The 12,034-nt window shown below is 43.8% G+C and overlaps 1 protein-coding gene across 1 annotated transcript in view; it reads left to right on the top strand.

Annotated features, from left to right (window-relative positions):
- LOC141106667 (guanylate cyclase 2G-like) overlaps positions 1-12,034 on the top strand; it is a 93,361-nt gene that overhangs the window by 18,019 nt on the left and 63,308 nt on the right. Inside the window, exon 5 of the mRNA XM_073597608.1 lies at positions 5,823-5,967. Within this exon, the coding sequence (XP_073453709.1) occupies positions 5,823-5,967 (145 nt within the window). The remainder of the gene's footprint in view (positions 1-5,822; positions 5,968-12,034) is intronic.

The raw sequence follows: 12,034 nt of genomic DNA on the forward strand, positions 1-12,034 counted from the left end.
ATAGAAAATCTGCAGATAATCTATAGGTGTATGGCCAGCTTAAGTGTTATCTCACGATCTTTGTAGTTTAGGAGCCTTGCCAGCATGGTGGATGACCAGGTGGGAGTGGCCGAGGTGGTGTGCGATGGGCCCGCTCAACCGCAAACAGTGATGTGAGGGCCTCTTTGCAAAGATATCTTGCATCCATTGTTCTGTAAATGCCGTGGGGTCCCGGCCCTCAATCTTTTCAGGGAGCCCCACGATGTGCACATTATTTCGCCGCAGCCGGTTCTCAATATCATCAGTTTTAGCATTGGCCTGTGCGGCTTGTTGTATTGCTGCCCTGGTGTCAAAAGTGAGCGGCGGTATTTGATCTTCAATGTCACTAATCCTGCTCTCCACAGCCATGGTTCTCTCCCTTATTTTCTGGAGATCTTGCTGCATCAGGGAAACTGTTTCTGTGAGCCCTCCAAACCTCTCTTTCAGGCCATCCACTGAGGCATTGCGCCTCTGGACTGCACGCAGGATTTCAGTGAGTGTGGGTTGAGGGGTTTCTTCCTGCAGTGTGTCAAATATGTCAGGGGTAGGGAAAGGGGAGATATCCAGAGGCTGTGTGTTGTCCAAGGCAGACAGGTTGTGCTGTCTGTCCAGATCAGGAGCAGGGGCCTGTGTATGGGTGGAGGTGGAGCAGCCTGTCCCCTGCAGCCTTTGAGTATAATAAAGCATGTCCCTGGGCTGCTCTTTCCCCTGTGTCTTGTTAGATTTGAGGGACTTACCGCTGACCTCCTGTTGTTTGTCAGCGCCACGCGCCATTCTCTGAGGCTATGGAGAGCCGGCGCCATCTTGGACCTCCATGGTTGCTGTGGCCGCAGCATCTTTCTCTCCTTTGCGGGTCATCATGGGCTCTGTGAGTCGGTTTGTTCACTCCTGAGTCCCCTCGGATGTGGTGTCAAGCGGTTTGGGTCGGTGCCGGTTCGGATCTACAGCGGGAACAGGATCAAACGAGGAGATGCAGCGGGAGCTCCGTGTAGTGCCTCCGCTCACATGCCCGTGCAGGCCACACCCCATACTAAGACATTCTTGATAAAAATCTGCTGCCATCTACCAGGATGATGGAGATGAAATGAGGGTGGACATTTCAGCAAGGCAATGATCACAAACACAAAGCCAAGGAAACTCTCAATTGGTTTCAAAGAAAGAAAATAATGCTGCTAGAATGGCCCAGCCAATCACCTGACTTGAATCCAATAGAAAATATATGGAAAGAACTAAAGATCAGAGTTCATAGAAGAGGCCCACGGAAACTTCAAGATTTGAAGACTGTTTGTGTGGAAGAATGGGCCAAAATCACACCTGAGCAATGCATGCAACTAGTTTCTCCATACAGGAGACATCTTGAAGCTGTCATTACCAACAAAGGAGTTTGTATGAAGTATTGAATACATTTCAGTTAGCCTGTTCAATACTTTTTCCCTGTGTCATTCCATTTTATTACACATAACTTAATTTCTGAATGTATTTGTTTTGGTTTCTTTGTATGAATGGATTGCATGGGCTGTTACTGACATGTGGTAAAAATTTCATGTCAATAGCACCTTTAGAAATACATTTACCTAGAAAAATGGTGATGTGTTCAATACTTATTTTACCCGCTGTGTGTGTGTGTGTGTATGTGTGTGTATATATATATAGATACATACAGTATCTCACAAAAGTGAGTTTCACATTTTTGTAAATATTTTAATATATCTTTTCATGTGACAACACTGAAGAAATGACACTTTGCTACAATGTAAAGTAGTGAGTGTACAGCTTGTATTACAGTGTAAATTTGCTGTCCCCTCAAAATAACTCAACACACGGCCATTAATGTCTAAACCGCTGGCAACAAAAGTGAGTACACCCCTGAGTGAAAATGTCCAAATTGTGTCAATATTTTGTGTGGCCACCATTATTTTCCAGCACTGCCTTAACCCTCTTGGGCATGGAGTTCACCAGAGCTTCACAGGTTGCCACTGGAGTCCTCTTCCACTCCTCCATGATGACATCACAGAGCTGGTGGATGTTAGAGACCTTGCGCTCCTCCACCTTCCATTCGAGGATGCCTCACAGATGCTCAATAGGGTTTAGGTCTGGAGACATGCTTGGCCAGTCCATCACCTTTACCCTCAGCTTCTTTAGCAAGGTAGTGGTCGTCTTGGAGGTGTGTTTGGGGTCGTTATCATGTTGAAACAGTGGCGTCACTAGGGTTGGTGTCACCCGGTGCCGAAAAAATTGGTGTCACCCCCTCCTCCACCATCTACCTCAGTACAGACCCCCCCCACACTAACTACAGACCCCACTCCATCAATATAGCCCCCCTCCCTCAGTACAGACCCCCTTCCATTAATATAGACCCCCGCTCAGTGCAGACCCCCTTTCCTCAGTATAGACCCCCCACTAAGTACTGACCCCCTCCCTTATTGCAGACCCCCCATCAGTTCAGACACCCTCCCTCAGTGCAGAGTCTGCAGACCCCCCTCCATCAGTATCAACCTCCCACCTCAGTGCAGACCCCCCATCAGTACATACTCCCCCCTCAGTGCTGACCCCCATCAGTATGGAATCCCCCTCTCAGTGTAGACCCCTGCCCATTAGTATAGAATCCCCCCTCAGTGCAGAGCCCCCATTAGTATAGAATCCCCCCTCAGTGCAGAGCCCCCATTAGTATAGAATCCTCCCCTCAGTGCAGAGCCCCCCATTAGTATAGAATCCCCCCTCAGTGCAGAGCCCCCCATTAGTTTAGAATTCCCCCCTCAGGGCAGAGCCCCCATTAGTATAGACACCCCCCTCAGGGCAGAGCCCCCATTAGTATAGACACCCCCCCTCAGTGCAGAGCCCCCATTAGTATAGACACCCCCCCCAGTGCAGAGCCCCCATTAGTATAGACACCCCCCTCAGTGCAGAGCCCCCATTAGTATAGACACCCCCCTCAATGCAGAGCCCCCATTAGTATAGACACCCCTGTCAATGCAGAGCCCCCATTAGTATAGACACACCCTCAGTGCAGACCCCCATTAGTATAGACACCCCCTCAGTGCAGAGCCCCCCATTAGTATAGACACCCCCCTCAGTGCAGAGCCCCCATTAGTATAGACACCCCCCTCAGTGCAGAGCCCCCATTAGTATAGACACCCCCCTCAGTGCAGAGCCCCCATTAGTATAGACACCCCCCCTCAGTGCAGAGCCCCCCATTAGCATAGACACCCCCCCTCAGTGCAGAGCCCCCATTAGTATAGACACCCCCCCTCAGTGCAGAGCCCCCATTAGCATAGACACCCCCCTCAGTGCAGAGCCCCCATTAGCATAGACACCCCCCCTCAGTGCAGAGCCCCTTATTAGTATAGACATCCCCCCTCAGTGCAGAGCCCCCATTAGTATAGACATCCCCCTCAGTGCAGAGCCCCCATTAGCATAGACACCCCCCCTCAGTGCAGAGCCCCCCATTAGTATAGAATCCCCCTTCAGTGCAGAGCCCCCATTAGTATAGACATCCCCCTCAGTGCAGAGCCCCCATTAGCATAGACACCCCCCCTCAGTGCAGAGCCCCCCATTAGCATAGACACCCCCCCTCAGTGCAGAGCCCCCATTAGCATAGACACCCCCCCCTCAGTGCAGAGCCCCCCATTAGCATAGGCACCCCCCCTCAGTGCAGAGCCCCTATTAGCATAGACACCCCCTGCACCCACACATACATAAAGTTTACAGACCTCAGAACAGCGCGGATGATACACACAGCCGTGTGTGTCCCTCGGGCTCCCCCTCCTCTTGTGGAAATGTAAACAGAGAGGAGGGGGAGGCGGCTTCAGTCCGCTGCGCTGAGGGACACAGCGCAAGTCCGGACGGAGGAGCAGATCAGGGCAGCGGGCAGTGTAAGCGGTGCGTGCCGCTACCTACGGGTGTCACCCCTCTGGCGGGTGTCACCCGGTGCGGCCCGCACCCCCCGCACCCACCTAACAACGCCACTGTGTTGAAATACTTCCCTGCGGCCCGGTCTCTGAAGGGAGGGGATCATGCTCTACTTCAGTATGTCACCGTACATGTTGGCACTCATGGTTCCCTCAATGAACTGTAACTCCCCAGTGCCGGCAGACATCATCTGAACCAAATAAGTTTATCTTGGTCTCATCAGACCACAGGACGTGGTTCCAGTAATCCATGTCCTTAGTGTGCTTGTCTTCAGCAAAATGTTTGCAGGCTTTTTTGTGTATCATCTTTAGAAGAGGCTTCCTTCTGGGATGACAGCCATGCAGACCAATTTAATGCAGTGTGCAGCATATGGTCTAAACACTGAAGGGCTGACCCCCCACCCCTTCAACCTTTGCAGTAATGCTGGCAGCACTCATATGTCTATTTCCCAAAGACAACCTCTGGATATGATGCTGAGCACGTGCACTCAACTTCTTTGGTAGACCATGGTGAGGCCTTTCTGAGTAGAACCTGGCCTGTTAAATGGCTGTATGGTCTTGGCCACCGTGTTTCAGGGTCTTGGCAATCTTCTTATAGCCTGGGCATCTTTATGTAGAGCAACAATTCTTTTTTTCAGATCCTCAGAGTTTTTTGCCATGAGGTGCCATGTTATACTTCCAGTGACCATTGTGAGAACCGGTAATGAAGAATGTGTGCTGCTCAGGCTACAAGGGGAGGGAAGCAGTCCTGTGCCCACCACTCTGAGTGCTGCCAGGGAAGGAGCTTGTCCTGCCTCCAAGCATCTGTAGAGCAGAGGATAAATCCAGTGAAGCCGCACATCAATTCAAACTCGCTGATGGTGGAATGAATGGCAGTCTCAGCTTGGGCTCCTGCTAGACCACACCCCCAACGCGTTTCGCTCTGCCCCTCGGGGCTTATCCATGGTGTGGCCTGGCAGGAACCCAGGCCACACCAGCCAATCATTCTATCATCGGCGGGTCTGAATTATTGTGCAGCTTCACAGGATTTATTCTTTGCTCTACATACTAAAAAAGCATTTAAAGGAGTTGTAAAGTCTCAAGGTTTTTCACCTTAATGCATTCTATGCATTAAGGTGAAAAACCTTCTGTGGTGCAATTGCCCCCCCAGAGCCCCCTTTTTCTTACATGAACCCGATCTTTCCAGCTACGAGAACGAGCTCCGCAGCTCCAACCGCTGTCTCCCATCCTCATTGAACAGATTCATAGCAGCAGGAGCCATTGGCTGTCAATCAAATCCAGTGACACGGGAACTGGGGGCGGGGCCGAGTCCTGCTGTCTGTGTCAATGGATGCAGCAGCAGGACTCAGGAGTGCGCCCGCACGAGTGCCACCATAGAATACGGCTCTCCATGGAGGCACCCGATGCGGAGGAGGAGCCAGGAGGTCCCTCGGGGCACCCCAGAAGAGGAGGATTGGGGCCACTCTGTGCAAAACCCTTGCACAGAGCAGGTAAGTATATCGTTTGTTATTTAAAAAAAAAAAAACAACCTTTCAAATCACTGTAATATAATAATTTAAAATATATACATATAGTAAATAATATTTGTAATTAAAAAGATAAAAAAAAAATTTTTGTCTGTTATAAATAAATAAATAAATAAATAATGAGGCTAATAAGGAGACATTTTTGGCACAAGAACAGGATAGATGAAAGGAACTTCTGTAGCCAATTAAAACACCATTGTACTCTTACAAACGTTAAAAAAATGAACTCCAATGCATTGCCCAAAATGGCAGATTTTACTGAAATCCCTTATTATTCACCAGAATTTTGGGTAAATGTAAAAACGAATTTTTGCTCATCTCCATTGACACGATCCTGTAACTTCCCATCTGATGTGTTCTTCCTTTGTAGGTGAGCCCCTATGCCGCTTACCTTCATGACTCGGTCTTAATGTATATGCTGGGATTGAAGATAAATCTGAAGCAAGGGAGGGATATGACGGATGGAAGGTCAATGGTGGAAAGTCTGAGAGGATACAACCACACTCAGCTCTATGGTGAGAACAGTGACGGCTCACAAACCCATGACACCGGGTCAGCCACTTGAAAGAATGTGTGCCAGAATCTGTGCAGGTGCCCAACCACCAGTAAATCCAAAGGCGAAATAGCCAACGGCACGCCATTATAATTTAATACAGGTGTAACTTTATTGTTTCAGACATGCAGACGCAAAGTAACCCCTGGGAGATCCTTCTCTACAAATAAGCCCAGTTTTTGGGTGAAACGCGTCTATTTATAAAAAGTATAAGCAGCAGAGCAAAAGCCTGTGGCACACCATTAACCACTTGCTGCCTGCCTCATAGCAGTTTTACTGCTACAGGGTGGCTCTCCTGTGCAGAATCACATATATACTGTATATGTGATTCTGCCCTTCCTCCTGCAGGGGCATGTGTGCCCAGCTCGTCGGGCCACTTCTGCTGTGAGCACTCACAGCAGAATGCTGATCTGCGGGTGCCAGGCACTTAATGTCCTCCGGCACCCGTTGATCGTTGGTTATACACACAGAACAGAAATCTGCAAAAAACAAAGAAGATCTCAGTTCTGACAGGGGGGAGGGATGGATTTTACTGTATGTTTCTGCAAAGTAGGGAACAAAATCCATCTCTTGCCTTAATAAAAGCACCTAACACAGTACATAAAAACACTGGTTAGGCACACAGTTAACCCTTTGATCACCCTAGACGTTTTAACCCCCTTCCCAGCCAGTATCATTAGTACAGTGACAGTGCATATTTTTAGCACTGATCACTGTAATAGTGTCACTTGTTCCCACAAAGTGTCAAAAGTGTCAGTGTATGATTATCTGCCGCAATATCGCAGTCCTGCTATGTCACTGATCGCCGCCATTACTAGTAAAAAAAAAAAAGAAATAAAAATTTCAGTATATATTTTATAGTTTGCAGATGCTATAACGTTTGCATAAACCAATCAGTATATGCTTATTGTGATTTTTTTTGTTTTTACCAAAAATATGTAGCAGAATACACATTTGCCTAAATTTAAGGAAATTTACATTTTTACATTTTTTTATTGGATTGGGCTCATAGCAGAATGTAAAAAATTGTTTTTTTTTTTTTTTTAAATGATCAGTTTTTTGTTTATAGTGTAAAAAATGGGCGGCACAGTGGTGCAGTGGGTAGCACTTTCGCCTAGCAGTAAGAAGGGTCGCTGGTTCGAATCCCAACCACGACACTACCTGCTTGGAGTTTGCATGTTCTCCCTGTGTCTGCGTGGGTTTCCTCCGGGTACTCCGATTTCCTCCAACACTCTAAAGACATGCTGGTAGGTTGATTGGATCCTGTCTAAATTGTCCCTAGTATGTATGAATGTGAGTTAGGGACCTTAGATTGTAAGCTCCTTGAGGGTAGGGACTGATGTGAATGTACAATGTATATGTAAAGCGCTGTGTAAATTGACAGCGCTATATAAGTACCATAAATAAATAAATAAATAAATAAATAAATAAATAAAAAACCCAGCGGTAATCAAATACCACCAAAAGAAAGCTTCATTTGTGGGAAAAAATGTGCCAATTTTTTTTGGGTACAAAGACCGCGCAATTGTCAGTTAAAGTAATGCAGTGCCAAATCGCAAAAATGGCCTGGTCCTGAAGGGAGTAAATCTTCCGGAGATCAAGTGGTTAAAATTCAATGCAGGTGTAACTTTATTGTTCCTGATAAGCAGACACGAAGTCTCCCCCTGATGTGTTTCACCCAAAAATGTAACTTAATTGTATAATTGTAGAGGAGGATGTGCTGGGGAAGGGGGGGCTCTGTGTCTGCTTATCCTGGAACAATAAAGTTACACCTGCATTCATTTTTATTGGTGTGCCACTGGCTTTTTCTCTGCCATGCACCATGTTTAGAAATAGTGTAGCAAATGACCCTATATGATGAAATAACTTGGGGGATGAGGGACAAGCTCGAGCAAAATATAATATTTTTCAATATGATGTATTTTTATTGCATTTTTTGCTGTAAAAGGCACAATGGAATAGAAACAAAAACTGATTTCAACTATACTGTATATTAGACATGTGCAGAACAAAAAAAAATTGTTTTGTTTCATTTCGGTTAGTTATTTACATAAATTTGTTTAGTTCATTTAATTCATTTTCGGAATTCGTTTTGTTTTTGCTAACTCAATTTGACCGAGTTCAGGAAAATTCAAATGAATTTAAATTCCATTCAAATTCCATTCAAAATCTATTCAAATTCCATTCGAAATCCATTTGAATTCTAACCTATTCTATTCAAAATTCGAATTTTGGGAGAAGGTTTTATTGTTATATTCTTTCTATTCTATTGTTTTTTCTATTCTATTCTTTTCTATTATTTTATTTTCAATTCTATTCTTTTCTATTCAAATTTATTTATTTTAAATTTGAATTCTGGAAGAAGATTATATTCTTTCTATTTTATTATATTCTATTCTTTTTTTCTATTCTATTCTAATCTATTCTTTTCTGTTCTATTCAAATTTAAATTTATTCTATTCGAATTTCAGAAGAAGGATATATTCTTTCTATTTTTATTCTATTCTGTTGTTTTTTCTATTCTATTATTTTATATTATTTCACTTTCAATTCTATTCTTTTCTATCTATTCAAATTAAAATTTATTTTATTCGAAATTCAAATTCTGGAAGATGATTTTATTTTTTCTATTTTGTTCTATTCTATTCTATTCTATTTTATTTTCTATTCTATTTCTTTATTTTTTTATTCTATCCCTTTATTTTCTATTTTCTATTCTATTTTTTCCATTCCTTTATTTTGTATTCTGCTCTGTTTTACTCTATTATATTCTATTATTTTATTTTCTATTCTATTATTTTCTATTCGGTTATATTCTTTTCTATTCTATTTTATTCTCTTCTTAAATTTAAATTAGATTCAAAAACAATTCAAATTAGATTAGAAAACTATCAGAATTTTGTCCGAAACATTTTTTCGGTTTTTCGGATTCATTGAAATTCGTTACTATTGTAATTCGACAATTCGGATACATCTGAATTCCCAAATAATGAAAAATGTGTATGAATTTTCGATTCCGAACAAAACTAACTGCACATGTCTGCGTATATGTGATCTGTTTTACAAGCCAAAGTTTTGCAATATTGTTTGCCCATTCCCGGCATTTACACACATCTGTCATGCTATACTGTTAGAGGGAGACACCATTGCTTTCCTTTGCAATAATGCGGCTTCCTGTGTCTCCTGCCTGCTTGTTGGAAGTACTGTAAGAGGAAATCTCCCTTTAGACAGTTGTCAGTGGAACAGGAGGAAGATTTCTGCTCTATTCTCATTCTGGTGACAACTGTATCATTTACTGACTGAGTGACAATGGTCACCAGAGCACATAGAGAGGGTAAATCCCCCCATTGGGGACACAGATAGCAAAAAAACCCTGACAGGGGCTCTAACCCTTCCACACACCTTCCCAATATGGCAATTTCGATACAAGTACATTTTAAAACTTTGTTATACTATACTTATGACATGGGAATTTATAGATAGGCAAGTCATATCCTCATATTGATTAGTGGTTCCAAATTAATAATAACTACTACAGTAGGGAACAGACACAAAAGATACACTCCGCATCTTTCCAAATAACTGTTCTGCTTTATTATGACGCAATTGAAGGTTTTTATACACATGATTACTACGTAGGTTACGTAGGTATCACATCAATATTACAATTGTACGTTTATGGTAACAAGGGGCGTAACAGAGGCAGACTAATTCTAATCAGGACTTGAAAGAATGCAAACATGTAACGAAAACATTATTAGTGCCGTGTGCAATACATACAAAATAGAATACAATTATATACAGAACTTAAAAATTTCCTTTACAGTCTCCTCTTTTGATCAATATTTTGATCACTAACCATACCTGCTATCACCTTTAACCTGGAACCTCCAGACGCTTAGGTGGAGGTAGTCCTGGCCAAAGAGGCAAAAACTCCATTGTGGAGAATATAATAACTGAGCAGCTTTTTCATTACAAAATGACTTTTCATTGTGAAAAACAAATGATTGATAAGACATATTTACAGAGTACTGGCTGTACACTCCTGTGGCCAAAATGGCCTTCTAGCTTAATTGTTGGCATGCTGACTTATCAGCATATGTAAACACAGACAATTCTTCATAAGATGGAAGACATACAAAAGACAAATATGACTTCAACATAGATAAACTACTTTTCAAACCATATTATATATATATATATATATATATATATATATATATATATATATATATCCCTCACAACAGGGCTCAAAATTTCAAATCCTGAGCTACTAGCCACACCTCAAGGGTTACTCGCCACCAGTTGCCCCGCCCAACCCCTACCCTGCCCCGCCCCTAAACCTGCCCTCATAAAATTATCTCATGAAATGACACTTTAATGTTTTATGCAATTAAGTTATAAAAATATTATCAACTTTATCCATGCCCATCAATGCAGCCTGTGTCCCATGTGCAGCCTGTGCCCACCATGCAGCCTGTGTCCCATGTGCAGCCTGTGTCCCATGTGCAGCCTGTGCCCACCATGCAGCCTGTGTCCCATGTGCAGCCTGTGCCTACCATGCAGCCTGTGCCCACCATGCAGCCTGTGTGCCATGTGCAGCCTGTGTGCCATGTGCAGCCTGTGTGCCATGTGCAGCCTGTGTGCCATATGAAAGCCTGTGTCCCATATGAAAGCCTGTGTCCCATATGAAAGCCTGTGTCCCATATGCAGCCTACCTTTGGAGGGGAAGAGAGGAGAGCCGCCACTGGATGATCAGAGCAGTGAACATCACAGCTTTCGTTTCAATAGCTGTGTGTTCCCCCGATGCGCGCAGTTACATAAGCCCCTCCCCTTGTCCGGGGGAACTTTGATACATGTCACCCGTCCTAGGATTGGGTGATCTGTCTATCAAAGTCCCGGTAAAAAAGGAGGGGCTTATGTGACGGCGCACTGTGGGGGAACACACAGCTATTGAAACGAAAGCTGTGATGTTCCCTGCTCTGATCATCCAATGGCGGCTCTATTCTCTTCCCCTCTGTGATCGGCGGTGCTCCCCCCCCAGCCTCCCAGGCAGCCCTTCTCGCCAGCCCTCAAAATCCACTCACAAAATGCGAGCGTGTGAGTGGAATTTTTTGAGGGCTGCCTTACAATTAGTATTTGAATAAATAGTACCCTAGACTGTGATGCAAAGAGGGAAACAAATCAAACACAGAGATTCCTTTAATTTAGTCATTTTTGCAGTGTCTGGTGTGGATCCAGGTGACTTTTCCTTCAAGTTTTGCACAACTTGTACATGAAATAGATGCTGTATTGAGTCTCCAAACATTTCCTTATATATAAATGTCTCTTAACAATCCACAAGTCACCTGGCTTTAGTTTTAGACCCTTCCAACATTCTCTGTGAGATCCGAATGGAGGACTTCAGCTGCTGAGACAAAATATAAGCAAGTGAGTAACACACTCCCAAACAAAATCCCATAGGGAGAGAGTCCAACATCCCCTTAGGGGCTTGATAAAATATAAGAAAACATTCAGGCAAAAGTTTCTTACTCTACTTTTTCCACTACATTGTAGACAGTAGGGGGTGTAAAAATAAAACCTCAAAACTTCTAGTAAGGACTCTCCTATCAAAATGATTTCCTCTGTTACTCTCTGTAGATTCTGCACTCTGTACTTACAAACTACTTCTGATAACACTTTTTACTGTGGCCTTTGCAGTAGCATTTGCCACTGGACATCCAGAAAACATGTCCATACAGATAAAATGCATACTCGTAAGATCCTGACTTGGGCATCTGGATATATCTTTTTGTAATCTCTAGAAGGGATGTTCAGCTACAAGAAGTGGTATGTTATAAAAAAAACAACTGTGGAGAACCCTGGCTCTATCCCTTGCTCAATTGCTAAGGCTGCCACAACTGCTTGTCACTGATGACACGGTCCATGTGTCTTTTCCCATGAGGGAAAAGAGTGATTGGCAGACATAAAAGATCACATTTTTCCAAAGTCCTGTTTCATAAGAAGTTGCCCCCTGTGGACCACTTGTT

Source organism: Aquarana catesbeiana, linkage group LG08 (genome assembly GCF_042186555.1).
Source record: "Aquarana catesbeiana isolate 2022-GZ linkage group LG08, ASM4218655v1, whole genome shotgun sequence".
NCBI classification, from domain to species: domain Eukaryota; kingdom Metazoa; phylum Chordata; class Amphibia; order Anura; family Ranidae; genus Aquarana; species Aquarana catesbeiana.